The sequence below is a fragment of the Octodon degus genome, unplaced genomic scaffold, assembly GCF_000260255.1.
Source record: "Octodon degus isolate 3935 unplaced genomic scaffold, OctDeg1.0 scaffold00135, whole genome shotgun sequence".
Taxonomy (NCBI): domain Eukaryota; kingdom Metazoa; phylum Chordata; class Mammalia; order Rodentia; family Octodontidae; genus Octodon; species Octodon degus.
Window position 1 is genome coordinate 7,564,746 of NW_004524711.1, and position 14,935 is coordinate 7,579,680.

The following is a 14,935-nucleotide window of genomic DNA, read 5'->3' on the forward strand; positions in this document are numbered from 1 at the left end:
GAACCGCGGTCCCTGTGCTTTGCCAAGCTTGTTTCAAGTAGGTGCTTTAGACCACTGAGCCATCTCTCCAGCCCCTGAAGTAATATTTTAGATAGCCACATTTTTTGGGAGGAAAAAGCCTCACCACATAGCCCAGGCTGTGCTTGAATTTGCTGTCCTCATGCCTTAGCTTTCTCAGTGTTGGGATTACATGTGCTGCCACCATGCCCGGCATTGGAAGTAACATTTTCTATACCAGGCCATAGTTAAGTGAAATGCAAGCTACAGACTATGACTAGTACCATAGTGCTAGCCTCTAGATGGGTGTAGTACATGTCCCCTCTTGTGAATATCTCACAGGCCAGGGCCAGCTGGAGTTCTCAAAATGGGTTGAGCACCAGTGCTCACTTCAGCGCTGCTGAATGGCTTCAAAAGGAAATGGTAGCAAATGGTCTTGGCTCTTGGAAGGAAAAAATGCTGGTTTGTAAAATCCTCCTCTCTCTGAGTATAGATTCTTGGGCTCTTCCATCAGTATTGACTTTGTCCCACACCAGTTTTCATCTGTGATTTGAAAGAGAACTGGGAGCTGCTAGTGAGTGAGGGGGATGCTTGGTCTCCTTCCATCTGTCAGAGTTGGCAGCAGGCAATCTGAGCCTGGGGGATGGGAGGGGGGACTTTGAAGTCTCCCATCCCCAATGCCTTCCAGTTCCAGCAGTAGGAAATACACAATTCTTTGAAACAGAAAATAAAATTGCCAACATGACAGAAGCTACAGCCACTTGGAGCGGCTTAGCAGAATCTCGGAGCCAATAGACCCGAGTCTACACACACACCATAGTCATTCAAATTCAACTTAGCATGCTTTTTCCTGACATGGAGCTGGAGCCAAGATTTCAGGAATAGTACACTTCCTCGAGAAGTATGAAAAGAACTGGGCTGGATTTGCACAGACTGGCTTGGGTGTCCCCTGCCGGCAGCCACAATGGACCCGCTTGCACTCTCCTGAAGCTCTGAAGTTGGGGGCCAGGTGAAAGTCTGCATCTTTTTCTGTTTTAGTGCTGTTCCTTTGTATCAGTCCAGGAAAGCCAGCACCCTCTCTGGGCTTCAAGGTTTTCAGCTAAATGAAGTATAAAGATCATTAGGCTGATAATGAAGGAGAAAGGCAAGTCTCACAAAGGGGAAGAATTGGAAAATAATGCACATGTTGATTACAGTCTCCAAAAGGCAGGCAGAAGAAATCATAAGGCAAACATCTTTCCCTGTCCCCTGCTCTCCTCCTGCTCCTAACCTCCCCACTGTGCAGATCCTGCTGGCCTGGGCCCTGCTCTCTTCCCCTCTTGTGCTGCGGATATCCTAAAGCCTCACAGGGTCGCAAGTCTACCTGAAAGGGGGAGAGGAAACATGAAGGGAACCTGGAAACATGCGCCCTTCCTTTCGATTGCAGGGGGCGGAAATAACGCATGAGAAGACAGAGAGCTGGGATCCGAAGCCTAGGAAGAGACACAGAGGCTGGCAGGTGACATGGACAGAGACGAGGTCTTATTGTTGTTCCCTTTTCATAGACAACTGGGGCAGGTGGCAGCACCTGGAGAAACCTGACTCTCCCCTAGTCATCAGCTGGTCCTACCACCCTGGCTCCGAGGCAACAGAAGACTCACAAGCTTTACACTCACGAGCTTCATTTACAAGACAGGCCAAGTGTGGTAAGGCAAGGAAATGCAGAGACCCCTCATCTGTAGGGCAAGGGGGCAGCAGCTACTTCCTACCTCTGTTAGGATGGGGAGACATTCAGTGAGGGTCAGTGAAGACAGGAGGGACAACCAGTTCATGCTGCCACCACGAGTACCCTGCATGCGTCAGGGGGGAGCCTGAACACTGAACACTCCTCATTATGCATCACCCCATTTCATCTTCTTGAGAGCCTAGGAAGGCAGGAAGCATCTTTGACCCCCTTCGCCACTCCTCCCCCAGATGTCCAATTTAGGACAGAGTGAGGATTCAACCTAGCGAGCCCAGGCCCTTGGTCTCCATTAATCATGTTATACAGGCTCATACACATCAGGTGCTGGGGACAATGGCTGGCTAAGCACGTGCACACCCGCAGGAGTGCCAGAGAAACAGTGTGTGTGTGCAGATATCAGGACAGAGCTGAGAGAGAGGGACTTGCACAGAAGAGCCCCTCTCCAGTGAGTGAGAACTGGGAGGTGAACCCCTCAGCCAAAGCCTGCAGACAGAGCTTGGCACACAGTAAGTTTTAGCTACTGGAGCTCTGTGTGTATGCAAAAGGCTTAAAGCAATGTAGGAGACAGAAGGCTTGCTGAAGAGTATCTGGTGTAGTGCTTCACAAAATGAATCTTAGCCAGCCTTGCTTCAAGAGATGAAGAGCTGGTCTTCACAGAATCAGAATCCCTGGAGTGAGTTCAGCATGGGGTGTGTGTGTGTGTATGTGTGTGTGTTACTAACGGTTGGACCCAGGGCCTTCATTCTGAGCTACATACCAGCCTTTTTTTTTTTTTTTTTTTTTTTGAGACAGGATCTCACCAAGTGGCCCAGGCTGGGCTCAGACTTTCACTGCTCCTGTTTCAACCTCCCAGAGTGATGGGATTACAAGCACGCACCATCATCCCCCCCAGCACGGGAATTTTTTACATGATTCCCAAACAATACTATGTGCAGGCTGCACTCTCAGAACCAGTGAACCAGGCCTCAGGTCACTTAAACACAGGATCCCCGGCCAGAAGGCAGCAGAGCAGAGGCTGGCACCCAGGAAAGGTCTTGATTTGTGCCTTGTAAGAGTCAGCCACAGCCCTGGCCCTAGGTGCTCAGGGCAAGATCTGAAATATTGTGAAGGAGAACATGTCACCACAGCTCGTGTGCACCTGCAGCATCTGTGGAATCCTCCAGACTCTCTGAATGATATATTAATTACAGTGGGTGAAAATTAATTTTGGGGGAATTTCACCACAGATTTTTCAGAGAGCACTGTGAGAGTTTCATGTAGCTGAGGCCACGCATTCTTCTGCCAGGTAGAGGAAATGTGGAAGGCTGACCCACAAAGGCAATTGAAAATTTGTTCCTTAACTTGCTGGATGATTTGTGCCCTGGCCTTGGCCTGATTTCTGGGACAGAAAGAGAACACAGTGACCTGGCATCCTGCAAACTTCAGCCTAGTGGCCTGGAACCTTGGAAAGAGGCCCAGCCCACCACATGCACATAGCCTAGCTCCAGCAACTGAAGGTTTATTGAAATTATGCTTTTCTAATGAGCCAGGCAGATCACCCTTTCATTTTAGATTTTGGTAACGATGGTGATGGTAATGATGAGTTATACAAAAAGATGAATGGCTACTATATTGCATATTTAGGTTGTTAGAAACACAGATATGATTACGAATGTACACATTAAATATGACCTTCTTTCTTCCCACCAGCCCTCATATAGCATGTTTTGTTTACTATGCAGATCATATTTGACTTCAATAGAATTGGATGTTATTTAAATTCAATTATTGTGAGGTTAAATTCTTCTCTCTAGTATCAGTTGAGTAAATTTAGAAGCAGTTAGAGGGAATAGGTGCATTTGTCTTATACCAGTTAAATTATAGGGAGAAAATCACTTCAGGAATAAAATCATTATCATGAAAATGAAAATCTCAGCATGGTGGGATGGTTTGGGCCTTTTTTCTTGTTTCTTTTTGTATTTTCTTTCTTTTCCCCTCTTCTTTCTCTCTTCCCTCCTCCTCTTCCTTCCCTTACACACTCTCTCTCTCTCTCTCTCTCTCTCTCTCTCTCTCTCTCTCTCTCTCTTTCATTCTTGGAGATAATGAGTAGATGGAAATTTTCTGTGCGATGGATTATTATATGTGTTTTGGGGAATGTGTGTGTGTGTGTGTGTGTGTGCGTGCACACACACACACATATGTGTGTGAAAGTAAGCTGCTGGTATGAGACAACTAGAAATAATTATGTGGTTAATTGGATTTAGAGTAGATAACTACAGTTCATTAAGGCCTTGCATCATTTTCCCCTTCTTAGTAATAAACTTCTTTCTTTTAAAAATCAAATTATCGGGCTGGTGAGATGGCTCAGTGGTCTAAAGCATCTACTTGGAACAAGCTTGGCAAAGCACAGGGACTGCGGTTCAATCCCCCAGCACCACATGCCAGCCAGCCCCGTCCCCTGGTGGGCTGAGCTGGCCACACACAGAAAAATAAATAAATAAATAAATAAATAAATAAATAAATAAATAAATGTCTTTTAAAAAAAAATAAAAAAAAAATCAAATTATCTCACAACAAGTTCCTATTTCCTTCTGCCAGTGTTGGCTCACTGTTAGTCCCTTGAATCCAAGACTTGGCCTTGGAGCCACTTCAACAGGCAGGAAGAAGGCTGGGCATAGCCTGGCTGCAGAGGAAACATGTCAGTGCCAAAGGTGGCTGGTGGACCTGAAAGACTGTCAGAGCAGGATTCAACCAGAAGACCCAGAGCTGTCCATACACTCCCTAACACAGTATGTACAGAATGTAGAGCAGCTCGTTGATTAACAGTCATAAGTTCTCAGGTCATGGGGGATCTTTGGAGGTCATCTTGCCAGTCAGCCTGCCTTCTGTAGATAAGGAAGAGACTGCTTTATCATTACTACCTGGAAGCAGAATCATGCCCTCCCCCGTCGTGTCTTGTCCACAGTCTTTGCTGGCAAGAAAGTCTTTGTGAGGTCATTTTTCTTGACTCTGATATCAGGATATAGTGGACTCCTACAGGTCTGGAGAACAAAGAAAGCACTGCCTGCTGTCCCAAAGATAGAAAGCACTACTTTCTCTTTTTCTTTTCTAGCTTTCTCCCTCTATTCACCGGACCCTTTTTGGATCCTTCTTTGTTTCCTCCCCAACCCTCCCCTAAAAACCCAGGCTCCAGCCACACAAACAAATGATCAATGTCATTGACATGTTTGGCTGCACCCAAAAAAACAGGCAGGTGTGCCACTGATAAGCCTTACTGTTATCTGCCTCTCCAATATGGAGAGTCCAAGGGGTGAGAGCAAACAGTTCCTTGCTTTCTCTAGCATGTGAACTACCTATCATTACAGCAACTATCTTGACCTTTAAAGATTCCCACCTTCTTTGGCATCCTTCTTTCTCTCCTCCACAATTCCAATGGCCTTTTTCTTCTCTTATGCTATTCTTCTCATACCTCAGTGCACACAAGTTCTGGCTTTGCCTTTGGGAAATACAAATTCCTATTTCTGAGCTTTAAATCCTGTGGGCCTTCACAGTGGAAATTCTACAAGGCAACTGGATCTTTCCTTGCTTATATACACCCCATCTCTGAGCAAACTCAGTGAACTACTACATTCACAAAAATCTATTTCTTAACTTTGCCTAAATAAACATCTCCTCCCCACCAAGGAAGGTGTGGTATGAAGGAGTGGAGAGGAAGTGATGCTCTAGCCTGCTCCTCTCCATAACATCAAGTAATGTCCAAAGAATACTGCCTGGAACTGCAATCAGTGAGGTATAGAGGAAGAACAGGGCTCCTGTCTTAGTGTACAAGGGCCAGCAAGGCCATCTCTAGTACTGGGTTGGGAAAGGTAAGGATTTGATGGACAGGGTGCTGCAGATAGGAGAAGAGATAAAAGCAGGTGACACTGGCATGGGTGGACGATTTGGTAAATCCAAGGCAGCTTGATGACCAGAACTGATTTTGAAGCCCTACTATTCCATTTTCTTGAGCACATAACAATCTCTCTGGGTCTCTTTACCTGTAAAATGGGGATAATTTCTACTACTCCTGGAGTTATTAAGGTATCATCAAGTGATACAATGTTTGTGGGAATATTCTTTACACCTTTGAAATGATTTTACCATTAAGATTATTAATAGGAAATGATACAGAAAGGAGGGAAAAAAAAGAGGAAGGATTTCTTTTGGTACTGGGGCTTCAGCCCAGGACCTTTACACTAGCTACATCCCCAGGGTTTTTTGTCTTTTATTTTGAGACAGGATCTCACTAAGTTGCCAAGGTTCCCAGGCTGGTCTCCAAATTGTGATCTTCCTGCTTCACCTTCCCAGAGCATTGTAATTATTCAAGTGATGGGAAGAAAGTGATCAGCATTTGAAGGAGGTGAGAAGGCGGACGTGGGGGCAGGGAGATTTGCTGACCTCGCACCTATTAACCAGCGTGTGCTGAGCACTTCACATACCGGGTATGGAGCTAACTACCTAGCACTACTCTACTCCTCCAGTTTCATAAATGAGCAATTTTATTTTGACAAAAGCTCACTCTAAAACTCCCCCAGATGACTATGTGATATGAATCTCTGCTCCCTAATACCTCTTCCTCCAGCTTCACTTTCAGCTCATGACTTTCCTTCTGATTGCACCTAGAAATGGAAGAAATCAGAAGTAATAGTGGCCAAGTCCATGGCAAATCCTATATTTTCATCCAACTTGACCCATCCACAGAATATGACAGGCGGACACCTCCTGTCCTGAAATCTTCTGCCATCTTCCTTCGGAGCATCGTGCTCTCACCTGGCTCACTGCCCTTCTTGGCCTCTTCTGCTGAGGTCTCCACATTCACTGGCAACCCCGGGATCAGCCCGATGCTGCTTCCTTTGCTGATCAGCACACACACTGCCTCCATTATTTCATCCAAGCTAATGGATTAAACACCAGCTCTATACTCACAACTCTTGAATATATGTCCCGACCTCTCCTCTAAACTCCAAGCTAATGCAAGTTGCGGTGTTAATTTGACACCTGCTCTTAGCCAGCTAGTGAGCAACTCAGTGTTGACACCTCCAAAACCAAGCTCCCAGTCTTTCCCCCATACTTGCTCCTCCTGCCATTTTCTCATTGCAACTAAGGGAACTTCTCGTTGCTTAGGTTAAAATTAGCATCATCCTCGATGTTTCTGCTTCACGCACATGCCACATCCAATCCATCAGCAAACTGTAACATCTATTTCTAAAAAGATATCCAGAGGCTGACCATTTCTCAGGATTCCTGCTGCTACCCATTTGGCCTGAAACATGATCATCGTTTCCCTGGATGGCTGCAACAGCCTGGCTTCTCTGTGTTCTGCCTTTATTTTCCTCCAGTCCATTCCCTGGAGAGCAGCCAGTGTGATCCTGTTAAACATGGCCATATTGTGCCAAGCGAGGAAAGTGAGGGTCTGGACTTAGAGATAAGGAACTCTTTTATCACACTCTGCTCCAAACATTCATGATTTTCTATCTCTTTGTAAGTTTGAGTCCTGAAGATGAGCCACAGAACTTGTCCGATCTGTGCCCCCACTCTCAAATGCTGTTAGGACTTCTTCTCTTCCTGTTCCCCTCACTCACTCACTCTTGCCCAGATACACCACCAGCATCCCTGGGGTTTCTAAAGTATGTCTAGAAAGTTGTTTGCTGCATGGATCGGCTGCACGGGTCTACCTCACGGGTCTGCCGCAGGGCTGCTGTACCTGCTGCTCCCATAGTGTTGGCCCCTGATAGCTGCGCGCCTGACTCCTTGGTTCCCTAGGTCTTTCTTCATAAATATCCCTTTGAAGAAAACTTTCAGAGCCATCCTGTGTAGCCATCAGTCAACCTCCTCTTTCATAGTTCATCTTCCCTTTCTCTGCTTATTTTTCTCTATAGCACTTAATAGCATCTTGGGTGCTGTCGTGGTTTAGATTAGGAATGACCTCTCCAAGAAATTCTCATGCTGTCAGAGGCAAGGCCTTTTGAAAGTGATTGGTACATGGGTGCTACAGCTAACTGTGCTGCTAGGAGGTGTGGTCTGGTCAGAAGAGGCAGATCACTGGGGCGTGACCTGTGTGGGTGCAGTGCCCTCTCAGGGGCTCCCTTCTCTCTCTGCCTCCTGGCTGCCACGACATGAGCCACTTTCCTTCACTGTGCCTTTCTGCCATGCCATTGCTACCTTGGCAAACCACAGTACAACTATGAGAAAAAAACTCTTTTCTCCTTTAAACAGTGCATGTCAGATATTTATTCCAGCAATTAAAAAAAAAGATAAAGGCAGGTACTCACAATTTTGTATTTATTGTCTTTCTGTAATACAAAACACACGCCAATTCAATTCACTGTTATATGCCTATCACCTAGAACAGAACCTGAAACACTGACTGAATAAGGGCCTGACTGAACAAGGCCCAGGTGGGTTAAATGACTTTCCCAGGACCACTCAGATTGCAAAAGCCTGGATATTCCCATTTGTGCAGAACTGAGCCAAGCTCTTAACCACTCACTAGTCTTATAAGAAATTTGCCCCTAACCACACCACCAGGCTGGCATTCTATTGTCCTCTTTGTTTGGATTTCCCAGGGCTACAAACTTTAGCAGGGAGTGGAAGTGACTTTGCTACATTGGACTATATTTCTTTTCTTCTGCTCAGAGGCAGGCATGGCTGGAACCTGCATGAGTGGAAGGGAAACTTGTTGGCTCCCCTGCTGCTGCCATAGCAACTAGATAACATAAGGATTCCAGAAGCAAAAGCTTCAGATTGAAAGAGGGGAAAAAAAAAAAAAGGAAGAAAGAAAAATGAAACAAGCCCAAAATAAACAAGAGAATCTGTGAATGGAGAAACAACTGGAGACTTGCACCTGTGGCTCGCTGCATCATTGGCTGGGAGGAAAATCCAGCTTGTGCTCTCCTCCCTCCCAGATCAGTCACAAGACAGGGCTAGAGGATCACTCTGTCCCCTGCATCCTCTAGCACAGACTCAGTCCAAGAGGGCCCGTTCCTTTCCAGTTCAGTCTCCCCAGAGAAGTCCCCCAAAAGGTTCTCAGTGTACTGTGTTAACACAGAGGACAGGCTTGGTTTTGCTACAAGTTGGAAGAATCAAATTCTGATCCCTTATCGCAGAAGGGCAGACTGTTGTAGAAAGTTCATTACTCTTAACCTCTTTCTCTCTCTGGGTTCCACCACACTTAAGCTACATGCTCTTCCTTTTCCTACCTGGCCTATATTAGAGTTACAGTATGAATGGAAGATAGAGTTGTAGTAGGAAAAAAACTATGAGATTAAAATCTTTACAGAAATGTGCAAATTATAATCTGTCAACAAGAAGACTCACTCATGCACGCATGCCAGCCACTTTGCATGCTGGACCTCATTTAATCCACCCTTTGAGGAGGTAAGAGTTGTCTTCCCTGGACAGATGAAAAATTGGAGCCAACAGAAGTTAAGAAGCTTGCCTCAGTTTGCCCAGCCAGTAAGCAGTAAAGAGGATCTCATCCAAAGTGCCTATTCCAAAACACACAGCTAATCATGCCCCACACAGTGCCCACTGAGGGCCAAGGGATTAGAGACCTCATTTTTCTTGTCTTGGTCACTCCCAGGCAGCCTCAGTCTCCAGGGCCCTGAGGAGATCACTAAAGAAGTGCCTGGTGCCCCTTGCATTTCATGGGCCCTGTTGAACCTTGGAGTTTGTTGAGCTATGAAGATGAGGTCATAGTAATCCTCCCAACCCAAAGGCTGAGCCTCGGGAGCTGAGCCAGAGGAGCTTATCCTTGCCCACAACCTGAGCCTTGCCCTTTTTCATGTGTGTGCTGCATGCCCTGTGCTGTGGGGAGCCTAGGAGCAGCCTACATCGCAGAGCGTTTAAAGGTGATGAGGAGCAAAAACCAGGGGAGAGGGTGTGGGGAGGGGACACTGGTGGGAGCTGGGGATCTGCAGCTGGCAGTCATGGAAACCCATCTGAGGGAACAGTGCTGAACCCAGAATCAAGGGGTACCTGGACAGAAAACAGAGAAGGGACTCCTGGCACAGACAAGATTAAACAACAGGGCGAGAGACAGTAGTATGGTACAGCTCAGAGGCAGAGATCTGAATGCCTGTTCTACCCATGCCACCAGCTGCCTCTATGACCAGGATTTAGTCATCTACCTTTCTCTTCAATAAGGATCTCTCTTATATGGACAGATGTTTCTCAGTGGCGGTGGTAGGGAGTGTAACGTCCATCTCAGTTTCCACGTTACACCACCTTTTTAGCTATTAGCAGGGTTTACTGCAAGGACCATCTTTACTGAGTAGAATTTGAATCTATCGCTATTTCCACCTCTATTGTTCTTGAAAACACACAAGTCTGATCAGAGGAAGGTGGTGAAGGGTCTAGGTTAAGGTCTTTTAGAAGTCCAAAAAACTAAAAAGATTATAGCCTTCCTCTCAAATGCACATAAAAATGCACTAAAACAAAAGTACAAATTTGTATAAATGCCAAGATTAGAATAGCTTTTTCCCCCTTGGATTTTTCTCCCCTAATAACCTAGACAAAGTTTTTTTATCCAGTACAAACCTGGCTAACAGCTTTAGTGTCCGTGTTTTCTAATGCTTGTAGTGCCAGAAGCATTCTGTCTTTCTGGTCAGCCAGCTCCAAGGGAAGGTTGCTGCAGGGGCGCTGCTCTGCCCTGGCCTCGTGCATGCGTTTAGCCAGGCTCTGGGACCAGGCCAATCACACTTCCGCCTTCTTCAGGTCTGCATACAGAGGCTCCGGGGCCCCAGCGTGCCCCGGTGGCCCCATCTCCAGAGCCATGGTAGAGAGCCCAGGTTATCCTACCTTGCTATCTTTTGAGCTCCAATGGAGCTCTTCCTGCCTTTTGTAGTGGCTGCTGCTAGAGAAGCAAGGAGTGCAGCCGTCGTCGCTGTCACTTGGCACTGTTGCCAGGGACCGGAAGTAGTGTCTTTTACCTGATCGGCAATTTGACATGGCTGCTTAACAACCCGATTAATCAAACGCAGCTCATCCTGTTAGAATTAATGAGCCTAAGAAAGGCTGCCATGAATAATGAGGGCTTCTGCCCCTCCCTCTGCACCTTGCTCCACTCTCCCTTTTTTTTCTCAAAACCATAGCACAGTGACTCAAAACCGAGGGCTGTTAGGCCTTGTGGGGTGGGGTATGTGGCCAGCAACGTGAGAACGTCCTTCCTCTTCTCTTCCAAGCAGTACAGCTGCCCAACGGCAGTCAAGGACGACAGCCGTGTCCTAAAGGAGCAAAACCTCTGGTTCATCAAAGAGACACATGCAAGTGTTCAGCTGCTGGAGTGTCTCACGCAGAGTGAGAGATGCAAAATGGGTAAAATATTGTCGGGGGGGGGCAGTGAGGTGGTCACTGTGTAGTGACCCAGAGACTAATGGGGGAGCGCCATGACAGAGGATGCGGGAAGGGCCTGTCTAGCCTGGAAGATCATGGGAAACCAGGGAGGGCTTCCTGGGGCTGAGCCCTATGTGTCTCTGCCATCCTGATGATTGCCCATATGCAGATGAAGGGACAGCACTGCAACAGGGTAAACATGGCTCACATTCTCACAGAGCGGGCAGTGCAGAAAACATGAACAGACACTAGTTATTTTTTTCATTTACTCACCCAAACATCGAAAGTTGTTGAGGTCCCTGGGTCTAGGGTTCAGCCCCAGGGGAAAGGGATACAAAGGTATCAACATAAGCTGTACTTCCGAGGGGTCCTTTGGAGGACAGGCAGGTACATTCACGGACACTTCCAGTTGTGCACTGAGGGCTCTAACAGGGACAAGCCAAGGGCATGCGGCAGAAGATGCTTATAGATCAAAGCACTGAGCTCAACCTGATACATCAGGAAAGATACCCTGAAGGGAGATTACCTTAGAACCATTTCAAAGACAGAGAACTGCAGTCTCATAGATGCACTGGGTGCCAAGGGCTTGCATCCAAGTCAAGGCGAGGGCTCTGAGTGACAGGAGTTGAAGTAGAGGGGAAAGATAATGCTAGAAATCTTGGAGAGACATGGCAGCAGTGAAGCACATGCTTAGTATATACGGATGCTTAAATATACAGATGGAGAACTGAAACTTAGAGGCCAGGAACTCCTGGATTTACTTATTGATGGTTGAGCACAAGGAATTGTTTCATGAATGGTGAAATTTCCCCAGAATAGAAGGGACATGGCTCAAGTGGCCATATTCCAAACACACCAGCACTAAGTTTAGGGACTGGGCTGTATGTGGCATTGCAATGGTCCTTTGACTGGAGAGAGAAAGAAGAGCTGGATCCAAAATGACTGAGCTGAGGGAAGCTCGAAGAGATGACCACAAGGCCAGAGGGCACACAGGTCTGGGAGGCGGGGATCAACTGCTAATGGCCTAGGAAGGTAAACAAAGGACTGGGTAGGGATTTCATGAGCTAATAATATGGTAGACCCTGAGCCTGGAGGGAGACAGAGAACAAACAAGGGGAAGAGAGCAAAGAGAGGAAGAGAGATAAGCAATGGCTTGTCAGGCGACAAAGACACAGGCTTTAGTCCTGGCTCCCTGACTTATCCCAGGGAGCTCTGGAGAATAAGCTCAACTGTATGGTCCACTGGAAAGGAGGTTCACGTCCTGCTACGGTCTGGCTTGTCCAGCTCCTTTCTCTTCTTGCTTCTAGTGCCCACAGGCTGGGCTTTGCGTTGTGCCCCAAGGCTGGCTGCAGACACCCGGTCCTTTAGTAAGAACATTGGCCCAACCTTCAAGGTTCCCAGGATGCAAAGCCATCCCGTGTTTTCCTCACTTGAGGGCGGGCTTAGGATTGTAGCCTCCTGGCCTGAGGAGGCTGCAAATGTTAAGACCACAGCTCTATATGCAAAAGAAACTCTCACAAGGGAGGTTTACCTAAAGATTCCATCTAGGAATGGCTCAGTGGCTCAGTGACAGCGCTTGCCTAGCGTGAACAAGGCCTTCTGTGTGTCTGTCAGGAGGAAGTTCCCCACATCTACAACCAGCTCGAGCAGAGGCAGCTGCCCTCTTAGACTGGGTGTGAGCCCTCCAACTCAACCCAGTCTCCACCAGGGAGCTTCTTTCACCTCTTCTGGACTGCAGGCGGCTCCCGCAGGAAACAGCCCACTCGTGTTCATGCAAACCCCAGAACCTGAGCCGCAAGAAATGTTGGCAGGTGTCTTACCACAGCATCGCCAAACTGACGCAGTTGCCTGGCTCCCACGCCGCGGACGCAGTGGCCACACCTCCTCCATCGAGTCTGGGATCCTCCAGACAAATCCCCTCTCTGGTTGTGATCTGCATCTGGGCCCCAGGGCGTGGCTCAAACCAGCGCTCCAGCCCCCGCCCATCCCCCAACACCCTCCCCCCTCCCGTCTGACCCTCGGCCTCACCGCTGTCTGCCTCTCTTCCTGCAGGGGGAGCTGCTGAGCCCGTGCCGCTGCGACGGCTCGGTCAAGTGCACGCACCAGCCTTGCCTCATCAAGTGGATCAGCGAGCGCGGCTGCTGGAGTTGCGAGCTGTGCTACTACAAGTACCACGTCATCGCCATAAGCACAAAGAATCCTCTGCAGGTGAACACGGGGATGGCCCACCTGGAGCCCAGGATGGCTGGTGGGCAGGAGGCGGGGAGGATTTGCTTTCTCTTAAGCCCCAGCAAGAATAGGAGTATGACAAAGTGAGAGAAGTAGACCTAAGAAGGCAGAAAATATGGAGAACCAGAGGGAAGCGTTAGAGAAGGGAAGAAATGAAGAAGGAAGGAAAGGAAGAAAGGGAGTGAGGAAGAGAAAAGAGAGGAAGGAAAAGAAAAGAGTAAAGGAGGAAAATAAAGGAAAGACCAATGGCAGGAGCGAGCCGGACATACCAAGTGAGATGTGTGGGACAGTGAGAAAGACCAAGTTAAAGCCAAGAGCTGGAACAGAAGAAATACAGGCAAGAGGCTCAACAGCACTTTCCAAATTTTACATACATTAAATTCAGGGTTTTCAAAATGCAGGCTAAATTCTGTAAGTCTGGAAAGGGGCTGAGAGCCTGCATTTCTACCTGTCCTGTCCCTTCTTCTGAGTCAGGATCTTCCTGTGTAGCCCACTTCAGCTTTGTACTTACAGCAATCCTCCTGCCTCGGCCTGCCTAGTATCACTGAGATTAGGGGCCTTCACCGCCACACCCACCCCAAGAGTCTGCATTTCTTTTTTTTATTTTTTATTTATTTATGTGTGTGTGTGTGTGTGTGTGTGTGTGGCCAGCTCAGCCCACCAGGGGGCGGGGCTGGCTGGCATGTGGCGCTGGGGAATTGAACCGTGGTCCCTCTGATTTGCTTAGCTTGTTCTAAGTAGGTGCTTTAGACCACTGAGCCATCTCACCAGCCCCAAGAGTCTGCATTTCTAACAAACTATGGGAGACATCAACATTGGGGTGCCCAGGCCACACTACTGCAGGGGTCAGAAAGATAAATGGGGCAGAGACAGGACAGGGCGGCAGAGAAAAAGGGGTGGGGGAAAGAGAAGAAAGAGATTAGGGTGAAGGACAAGGATGGGGTCTGAAAAACATTCCTACAGAACATGGAGCTCCTGGTGCCCGCACTCTCCCTCCCCACCCTTCCTTGACACACCGGCCTTCCCCAGGAGCTGCCAAGCCCCCAAGTCTCCCAGCTCTCCATGCGAGGTACACACGTACAGAGTACTTTGCTTCTGAAAATACCTTCCTGTACACATGATCAGCCAATTAAGCTGCCATGTAATCAATTAGCCAGTGACAGGGAGGGTGGGACTCCAGCTGCCTGGCACCATTTCCCTTCCTCTCTGAGGTGGGGAGGGGGAGAACCAGCCCTGAAAGCCCAGGACGCCGGGGGCACGTGGTGATGGTGGATGGGTCTTCCCATGGAGGGCAGCTGGAAACATCCGGAGTTAACGGTGTCCCGAGCGTGGAGTTTTCCATGGGACACTGCCAGGAATGGGAGTGTATGTCCATGTGCACATGTGGGCTGGGGTGGGGGCATTTCTAGAAGGTGACGCTGAAGTCCCAGGCACCTCCTCATGCTGATTATTAGCAGAGGGTTCCACATCAAAGGGGCCTCTCAGGGCTGGTGAGATGGCTCAGTGGTCTAAAGCACCTACTTAGAACAAGCTTAGCAAAGCATCAGGGACCGTGGTTCAATCCCCCAGCACCACATGCCAGCCAGCCCCGCCCCCTGGCGGGCTGAGCTGGCCACACACACACACACACACACA

The 14,935-nt window shown here is 48.1% G+C and overlaps 1 protein-coding gene across 1 annotated transcript in view; it reads left to right on the forward strand.

The window, feature by feature from the left end:
- March4 (membrane associated ring-CH-type finger 4) overlaps positions 1-14,935 on the forward strand; it is a 115,133-nt gene that overhangs the window by 74,866 nt on the left and 25,332 nt on the right. The window contains exon 2 of the mRNA XM_004641352.1: positions 13,124-13,279. Within this exon, the coding sequence (XP_004641409.1) occupies positions 13,124-13,279 (156 nt within the window). The remainder of the gene's footprint in view (positions 1-13,123; positions 13,280-14,935) is intronic.